Raw genomic sequence first — 10182 nt, 5'->3', positions numbered from 1 at the left:
TTCATCTTAAGCAAATATTCGTTGAGCATAAAGAAACTCGTCGTATATTAATATGAATTCTTATATATACTTGCACATACACGTAACGATCGTTGCTCTCCCTTGAGTGTGTTACATACTACATAAGAGGCAACAAAAAAAAAAGTTTGCAAAAAGCGACTTTACTAATATTTACGCGAAAAACAACATCTATTGTCCATAAAGTGTTGTAGATAATAACAGTGATTATCACAATGACTCTCAATTATCTACGAATACAATTTTTTTTCATTTATTTTTTTTTTTTGTTTCATTTTTTAAAATTTAATTCTAAATGAGCGACATAAAAATATTATTTAAATAAAGTATAAAGAGAATATAAAAACGTGAAAGAGGAAAAAAGAACCATTAAGAATTAAAATATTAAAAGAGTGCTTTAAGAGAAGAAAAAAAAAGTTCAGTTGTGTTATAAATACATTAGGAGAGAAGGAAAAAAGTGAAACGAAGCCGTGGATCTCGTTGTGTTCGATGCTCTGGAAGAGAATATTATTATTTATATTATTTATTCTTCGCTTCTAATACGTGCTCCATGTTAATTATTGAATTACTGTGCTTGCTTCGAGACGGTCGGAAAGGATTTTTTGCTAAGAAGTTCTTTTGTCGAAATAAACACTATTATAATAATTATAGCTATATCTCGTGTGCTACAAAAGTTTTTTTAATTCAATTGAAATAATTTAGTGTCTTATTTGAGTATTTTTTATTTTAAATCTAAAATATGACGTGAATTAATATACAAAAAAAAGTTAAATATGAGGCAAAATATTTGCAACCTGAAAATTTTCAATGGACAAAAATGGACTAAATAAAACTTTGTGTGAACTGGCGGCTATTTAAAATTTATTTGCAATATTTGATTTTAAATTTTAATCTTAGTGCTAATGTGAATCCCAGAATTAAATAAACTGGGATTCTAAAAAACGATAGGAAAGAAGGTTTAACTATGCGTTTTATAGTTTGTGCCATATACCTCATGATTTTGATCATGCCCATGACGAGTGGATGGTAAGTAGTCAATTATCGATCAAGAAATTTATCGTTGTGTTAGTGAACAAAAAAGTTGTCATATATATTGCCGAATTTTGCATTTTCAAATTCACGTTTATTTTATTTTGCCAATTTTTAATTCAAAATTATTGATAAATTAATTAAAAATTAAACTTTTTGGTGCTTTTTGTTATATTAAACTGTGTGAGATTTGAAATAAAAATTTACAGTAGTGTTAGTTACCTCATCACACGTGCTATTCATATTGAGATTTTAATAAAGTGCAAGACCTACATTTTGTGTTGATTCTTCGTAATTTTCAAAAGATTTTTTGAGGTTAATTCTAAAATATGAACAATGTGTGGGAATCATTCAATTATGACGTCATATAATAAGGGTAATTCCTCATTGTTTGCTTTTCTGTGATTTTACAGCTGTTTAAACAAAATTAAAATTTTGAATGGAAATTTTGTGGAAATTTTTGTGTAACGTAACAAGTGAACGCTCCTAACGAATTGCATTTTAAGAATAAGAAAAGTTGTATTTGAATGATTTTTGCTTCAGTTTTTAATTAAGTCCTAATCCTTGAACGTTATAGTTTCACGACCTTTAGATGACGTCAAGACGTGGAAACTCCAGAATATTCCAAAAAAAATCCTTGCTCTTCTTGACATTATTTCTAAAATCCCTTCGAAAATTCTTACTAAAGTTGATGATTAAGCAGTGTTGTCCAAACTGTGTGCCGCCGAAATTTTTAAGAAATACTTTAAACCGAAAGCCATGTGCGGTTTCGATCGTGGATTAGCAACAAAGTTTGTCATATAACAAAAAAAATTTGGACAACACCGGTTTAGAGATAAGCAAATGGACTTCAAAAACCATGTCAAGAAGAGCTGATAAACTTTGCGATTTTAAGAAGTGTCCACGCCTTGGATGACGGATTATGAAAAGTTAAATATCTTTTAAAATTTAGTTTGTGCCAGTTAAACTTTGCTTATTCAAACATTGCGAATGTCTGTATGCAAAATAGACAAACACTTGGTAACAGGGTGAAAGTATTGAACATTTTTGTGGTTTTGAAAAGCATTTTCAAATAACATCCTATAATAAAAATGACTATTATTTAAAACAAAATTACAACTACTTAATTTAAATTGAAATCTTAATATTTAAGAATGTTATCCTTCAAAGAAACTTTGTTATATGCACTTATATTTGCATAAAAAAAGAAGAAGCCAATTCAACAGTAAGCAGCAACAAGAGATATGATTTGAGAAGCATCAACCTAATATTTTTCAGTATTTACAAATTTATCGATGAAAAATTTAAATTTTAATGGAATTGCTCATTGATTTTAAGCCTTTTTATTGAAAATAAAAATTTGAATAAATTCGGATTTCATTTCGATATTTATAAATACATTTTTTTTTCATTCAGTTGAATATATAAAGGAATATTTGGATGAGAATTAAGAAAAACTTGTTCCCATGCATTCCGCGCGAGTGGAAATAAAAGAAAAGAGTAAAATTTGCAAATTTATTTAGGCCTTAATGTTTTCATTTCTTTTCACTGAATTTATCCAGCTTTGCTCATTTGTAATAGTGGGATTTCTGTTTTAAAAAAATTCCCGAATGTCTCGTTTTCTGTAAGTGACATCGAAGAGAATTGAGAAAAATAAGAAGAAGAATCAAAAAGACAGATAAGAACGATTTGATGTGAATATGATGTGTTTACTCTGTAATAGATAAGCATATAGCAGGTGAAGATATGTATTACATCACTTTTATTTTTGTAATTATCATCATCAACAGTTCAACATGTGACGTTTCGTCCATGAATGCATCTCATCACTGTCACTAATACAAATGTCTTCATTTTTATCTATTCTCATTTAAATTCAAATGAATCATCTTCAATTGTATGAGACACAATAAAAAGAAATAATACATATCACAGAAGGAATTCATTTTCATCGAGGAACATGAGAATGAAAGTTTACATAACTTTCTCACATACAAACAAGGCGATTTTTTTTAGTCTTGCGGCCAATTGACATAACAATAATTTAATTCATTCACTTTACAATTTCCATTTAAGAAAAATTAAGTTCATGGACATTGACACATATTTCTTTCTGTATCTTATCGTCATTCAACTGTCCATCAACAATTCAAGTCTAATTTTTCAACATTCATCTCAAACACACTTACTTGAGTCATATACATGTATAATATCATCGTCTGCAATGATGGATGAGCGTGTTTATCATCACATTTATTTACATTTTTTGTGTATATGTATCATTATGTGTGTCTGCTTGAGTGAATAATTTTAAATAAATATTTTATTTCCACTTTTTAGAGCATTTTCATGTCATCGTTGTAATTTTTTTTTCCATCATTTGATTTGTATACTATTTACATACTCATTAATTTTATTACTTTTTGCACATTTATACGATATTTAACTTTGATTTTATGTGATAATAAATTAACTTTACTAAATTGATCATCAGCTTCTCATTTAAATTTGCCATAAAAATGCGCTTCAAATCCAAACTGAAAACCCTTCCGTATCAATAATTGTTTGCACAAACCAACAGTGCATCAAGTGTTGCAATATAAAACAGACATAAATACAACACTTGATAGCTGCCCTGTTGCAGTTGTTGATGCTTTATAGTCAAAATTTGATACATTGCAAATTGAAACGCCGTTTGATTGTTTATTTAATTTGTACTGTGTGCTAAATAGAAGCACAATTCTTGTTTATGTTTCAATTATATTTTGTAGTTGATTTATGACATAAGTGGCATAAAGGATTGCAATTATATTTGATATAAAGAAGCTACTCAAGTAAGCACTTACTTTGTGTAATGCAAACATTTAACTGTTAAACCAGTGATGGGCAACCTGTGTGTTGCAAATAATCTCAGGTGCTCCACGAAGATTTTTCAAAATTCTCAGATTTGATTAGGAACAGTTTAATAAAATAGCTCAAAAGATTTGAGTTACCCAAGAGTTAACGATTTTGGGGATCATGCTCAGCCAATATACACACCAAAGAAATGCTCACAAATAGAGCCTCAAACCAGCTTAGCTCTGGATCTAGGCCAGATTCTATGAAATCCAACATAAGGCCAGAGTTAAGTCGACCTAAATCAACCTATGTTAAGATTTTTGGCCATAACTTTGCCATGTACTTCCCAAGACATTTGAAAAAAGTTACTATATTGGTGTACCGTATGAAAACCTTTAGTTTAATATGGAGTGTCGCAAAAATTTCCTAGACTTAAGGTGTGCCGTGATACAAAAAAGGTTACCCACTACTGTGCTGACCATTGAAAAATTTCTTGTTGTGAAATCTGCATGCTAAACAAAAAACCTTTATGATTATCTTTTATCCTCCTTTAAAAACCACAAAATAATTATAAATTTGCAACACTCATCTTCTTCATCTTTCATAATTCATATTCAGTTAAATACATATATGTACATAACTTTTTTTTGGGTGAATACATAGTAAGATCAATATCACCAGCAAATGCCAATAAAGAAAGAAGGAAAACTAAATTTCATAAACAGGCTATAAAATGAGATTGCTTAATTTTGTCGATTAAGTCCCAATTCGAAGCAATTGACTTCTTCTTCTGCATGTGATCGAATAACATTAAGAGGCATTAGTGAAAGAAGAGAAGAAAGAAGATGAAATAAGTGAGAGCGCGGCCGCATGAGTGAGATAGAAATTAAGGTAGAAAAAGAAACACAAATTTTTATTATTAAGTTCTTGAATAATGTTAACAAATTTCATTCAAAGCAAAAGAGCACGACTGTGCATTAAAAAAAATCTTTTACTCGTTGAGTTTATGAGAGAGAGTGAGTGAGAAAGAAAGAAAAGGAATGAGATTCATAAAACATAAGATAAGAGAGGAAAAAAGAAGAAACTTAAATGAATTTGTCATGCTATAAAACAACAATCTGTGGTAACCCGATATGGATTTCTGGAAGCTAATGCGATGCTTTATTTATTCTTTCGCAGAATGGAATTTTTATTCCTTTTCATATATTATAATGTATATATAGTCGCTAAGATATACCCAATTTAAATGTTTTGTTATTGCTTCTACTGTTTAGTATTTTGTGTGATGATACATTTATTTGGATAGACATATGAATTAATTATAGCAATTTGATTATTTGATTTTTATGATTAAAGATAATAAACTTTAGAATTATAAAAAGGATAAGTCAAAGCCCCTTTAAATATTATGAATTTTAATTAAGAGTTCTAATCATAGATGACGTCTAACTTTTAAGGGGACTCGATTGATACCTGCAAATAACCCTTTTTGGTCGTAACAGACAATGAGTATACTCAACTAAACAAGAGTGTTTTTGAAGGAACTCAATCAATATAATTGAACTCTAATGGGAAAAAAGAGCATGCTCACCTTAAATATACTGCATGAGCATGCTCGTTTAGTACCTTACACTGCTCTTAAGAACATGATCTTTCCATGTTAGAAGAGCATGATCAATTTTGTGACTATATGCAAAAGTTTATGTGGACTGAAAAAATTAAGGGAGGTCCGGGACATTAAGGAATTTCCTGAATTTAAGGTCGCTGATAGAATATTCTCAAAAAATTACCCTAGCTCCAATCACTGATGACTCATAAATCTCAAACTTCTTTTCATTAAATTCTTAAAATTGAGATTCATATTACTTTTAATTTTTGATTCGGCTTTGGTTTCTATGCTGAGGAGTTTCAAAAGAAGAGACATTAATGACAATAATATAAGCAGCTTAATGTAATTAATATATTTGTAAAGCTCCGAAAGTCTAATCCTCTAAATTAACTTTTGTCTTAATTCGGTCATCAATTTTTTTCCATCTCTATTCCTCACTATCTATATCACTAATTCATTCCGTAAACCAACATATATTACCATGTGTGTGATCAAAGAGAATAAGAAAATGATCAGATAAATTGAATCATGTCTCAATGTGGATGACTTCAAATTAATTTCAAATCAAATGTTGCTGCCGAAATGTGAATAAAGAAAGAATCGAAAGAAGAAAAAAAAAGAGATCAAAATGAAATGAGAAATAAAATGAAAATGTATATAAATATATATATAAATAAAAGTAAGAGCAGACGGTGTAGTGTGAACAAGTTCAGCAAATTACACGATCAGATAATGTTCCACATGATGTTTCACTTTTATTGGATGGGGCACACATATTTGATAACGATCTTTAATGATTTTTAAATTAATTTTTAACTCATTATTCAATGAGTGGAAGGAGTTGAGTGTTATTTTCTTCCTTCTTTTTTCTCATTTTGTAAAGATCATTAGCATCTAATTTACATAAATCAGTATGTGTATAATATAGATATAGATATAGATCGTATATGCCACACGTTAAGAAATAAAATTAAAATCATTTCCAGTGTGTCTCTCACCTCATATTCTTTCTTATAAATTTTCGTTTTTTATTATTTTATTTTATTTCTTTATAATATACCTATCTACCATCAGAGAGGAAAGCGATAGGATAGATTCATAAAAAACGATCACCACATGTATTCAAATATAAATTTACTGACTACTGTTACATGTTTCGATATCGTGTAAACAAAAAGAGAAGAAAAATAAATTGTTTACATAAATTAAAATGAAATCATTTATGGGTTAAATTTACGCGATCATCTAAACATCTTTTCCGATGTCATCAGTAATATCCAATAAAAATACTATAAAAGTATCTTCTTCTTTTGGTTCTGTCTTATGTAAGGCAACAAGTGCACACATTTTTATTGACATTCGGTTTAAACACGTCGATGGTTATCAGTTTTCATGTTATGGCAAGATTTCCGCTTTTAAGTATTCCTAGAATCGTTCTTATGTCATACTCATACCGCATTTTGTGTAAATACCTTTACAATGTATAGAAATATTGTTCAACTTTTAGTTTCTAATTATAAGTAAGTCGTAATGGCTCGGTGGCAGAATGGCTTAATACTTTTTTACCAAATTATCGGAATACTGATCCAATTATTTCATGGATCTTCGGCAGAAGAAATTTTCCTCTTGACCTTAATTCATATGTAGTGGAAACGCAGCTCACGACTTATGGTCAAAATAAGTCATAATTAGAAATTACACCATTGAAGTCAATCGATTCAATAAACTTTACTTTAGCACTTTTTTCAAAGTTTCTTAAAAGAATGACTGATTAAAATAGGTCAATATTAGCCTTCACGATGTAGTTACGATGCGTCTTATCTATAATACGTCGACGTAGGGGTGCTCTAGTGTACACATTGGTTAGTAGAATTTGGATATTTTCTGCTTAGAATTAAAATTAAACCTCGGAATGCTCTTGATGGTGAAATAATTAAAACACTTTATTGAAATAATCTTTTGTGATGGTTAGGTCAATATTCTGAAATCTTATATTTGAATTGCTAAGTTAAATATCTAATAAAATAATCGCAAAAAGCACAAATCGTTTAATTTATCAAAAATCAACCCAAGGGCTGGATTAGTCTGATTCGTACCCAATTTGATGTCGATCTGGTGTCAGATTTAGGATTGCTTGACCGATTTGACAATGCTTTGAAATTCACATTGATCAAATTTTTCTTTATCTGTATATTTAATCTAGGGCTGAGGGTAGCAATATTCTCTTGGATCCGATGCAAGTTTGTAAGAAAACACAAAAATTACCAAACAAAATACTTGAAATATGCAAACAAGATAGTCGAAATAAAACATCAATATTAAAAAAGATTTCAAATGGTATCACATTGGGTTTTCGGGAATGTGAGAACCAATTTCGACATCGTAAATGGAATTGTACTACACAAAGAAGAAGTATGAAGAAAATATTGTTAAAAGGTGAGTTATCATTATTGAAAAATCAAGATGAATTCTTAAAATTATAATAATTTTTACCGTCCATAATATTCTATTTAGATACCCGAGAAACTGCATTCGTAAATGCCATTACAGCTGCGGGTATTTCGTATACAATTGCGAAATCCTGTTCAATGGGAGAATTAGTTGAATGTTCGTGCGATAAAAATCTCGTACGGCATAATGTTTTATTAAATAATAATCAGATGACAGGCATTGATGATCTGAGCAACATAAATAACAATAATAAAAGCAATAACAACAATAATTATAGAAACCGTAATAAGAAGCCAAAAAAGAATGGCAATAAGCAATCAAGAAATCCTAATAATAAGAGAAGATCTCCATCGCCAACTGATGGATTACCAGGAATGGGAGAAAATTGGGAGTGGAGTGGTTGTGATGATAATGTTAATTTCGGCAACAGAAAATCAAAAGATTTTCTCGATGCACGTTATCGACGTCGTAGTGATATTAAAACGTTAGTCAGAATTCATAATAATGATGCTGGACGAATGGTAAGTTTATCATCCTTTAATCTTCCCCTTTTTGTATAATTTATAATGCAAGCTTATGATTGATTATATTTTCAATGTGAATTGAATATAAGTTTATATTTGCACACACATAGCAACACACGAATTATGAACAGAACCAGAAATTTTAAGTCTAAAATTGTTTATCTCTTCATCTATTTTTGAATACGTGTTCATATGCATTTTAATATTCTTTAATGCGTGATTCACATATCAAAATTTTTAAGACAATTATATTTTTTCTCTGTGCTTACAGGCTGTAAAGAAAAGTATGCGTCTTGATTGTAAAGTAAGTATATATCTAGTCCTGTCATTTCAAAATTCAAGACAATCACACAGAAACAATTTTAATGATTTCATTATTTATTTATTTAAATTAAATTTCATTTCTTCCACATCATTAATTTAATGAATTATTAAACTGTCATGCGCAATATTTGTAACATAATAATTCAATGATGTAAAATTAGTGTCATGGATTGAGTGGAAGTTGTACAATGAAGACGTGTTGGATGAAATTACCATCATTCTCAGAAGTTGCACATCGACTTCGTGACCGTTTCGATGGTGCATCAAAAGTGATTGCACGCAATGATGGCACAAGTTTCATGACAGAAGGCTTATCTATTAAACCACCAACTAAACAAGATCTCGTATATACAGAGGAATCTCCAGATTTTTGTAAACCGAATCCTAAAGTTGGATCTTTAGGTATATAATTGAATTCAATTAATCCTTGACTATTTCTAATTATGCTTACTTCTCAGGAATTCACAATAGAGAATGTAATATAACTTCAAAAGGTGAAGATAGTTGTGAGATTTTATGCTGCGATTTTGGCTTTCAACGAACTACATTATTTGTAAAATACAATTGTCAATGTAAGTTTATTTGGTGTTGTGATGTCGTCTGCAACACATGTATCGAAAAGCGTGAAATTTACACTTGCCGTTAGTGCAAAATCAGTTGTCAAGTTGTAAATATTCTCGTGGGAAAATAAAAAATTTGTGAAAAATTGTTAATGTTTAGTTCAATAAAAATTCATCATTGATTCCCTAACATACAATGAGTATACTTATCTAAATGAGCGTGCTCAAGAGTATACTCAATCTAGAGTTTGCTGTCGACTCGAATTTCATATGGAGTTGAGTCGACTTCGAGCTCTGACTCAATCAATATAACTGAGCATGCACAGTTTTGTGAGCATACTGCTTGTCTGTTTGGGATTTTAATATCTTATAGCACAGATATTAATTTTTCTGCACTTTGTCATTACCTAATGTTTTTTGTTTTAACTGTAAATTTAATCAGCATGTCAAACATGCTTGAAAAGTTTCCAAATTAATTAAAATGCATATTTTGAATTTTTTATATCAAGTTATTATTCCTTGTTTATTCGTGAGTCATGATAAATATAACTATTGTAATTAAATTAATTTTTTTAGTACCTAACACTTAAATAAGACTTAGTAATGATGTTCAACTCTTAATTTACTCTATCCATACGTTTCTTATCATTTATGACAAATTTGTTTAAATTTTATATAAAAAAAATGAAGATGAAAACGTAATTGTGAATAAAACTGTGTTTTTAAATTTTAAGCAACATCAAATAACGTTGTTTTAGTTTTATTAAAAAATTGTTCAAAACCTAAATTAAGTAATTTAAAGTGTAAAACGATTCCCTCCTCTTTCGGA

The 10182-nt window shown here is 29.4% G+C and overlaps 1 protein-coding gene across 1 annotated transcript; it reads left to right on the top strand.

Annotated features, from left to right (window-relative positions):
* Positions 1–329: 329 nt before the first annotated feature.
* Positions 330–9963, top strand: Wnt6 (Wnt oncogene analog 6). Its single transcript, XM_070640437.1, has 6 exons — positions 330–1044; positions 7698–7930; positions 8009–8466; positions 8741–8773; positions 8955–9195; positions 9252–9963. Exons 1-6 carry the CDS (start codon positions 983–985, stop codon positions 9437–9439), a joined length of 1215 nt encoding a protein of 404 aa, XP_070496538.1. The 5' UTR covers positions 330–982; the 3' UTR covers positions 9440–9963.
* The last annotated feature ends 219 nt before the right edge of the window (positions 9964–10182 follow it).

This window comes from Chironomus tepperi, unplaced genomic scaffold (genome assembly GCF_022539635.2).
Source record: "Chironomus tepperi strain 1889 unplaced genomic scaffold, CSIRO-AGI_Ctep_v1 contig_219, whole genome shotgun sequence".
Taxonomy (NCBI): Eukaryota; Metazoa; Arthropoda; class Insecta; order Diptera; family Chironomidae; genus Chironomus; species Chironomus tepperi.
The sequence above is the reverse complement of the archived record's forward strand: the minus strand, read 5'-3'. Positions and strand labels throughout refer to the sequence as shown.

Coding starts and splice junctions, on each gene's coding strand:
- Wnt6 (XM_070640437.1), top strand. CDS start 983: ATGCGTTTTATAGTTTGTGCCATATACCTCATGATTTTGATCATGCCC. Junction 7,931..8,008: donor GAAGAAAATATTGTTAAAAG/GTGAGTTATCAT, acceptor TATTCTATTTAG/ATACCCGAGAAACTGCATTC. Junction 8,774..8,954: donor GTATGCGTCTTGATTGTAAA/GTAAGTATATAT, acceptor ATGTAAAATTAG/TGTCATGGATTGAGTGGAAG.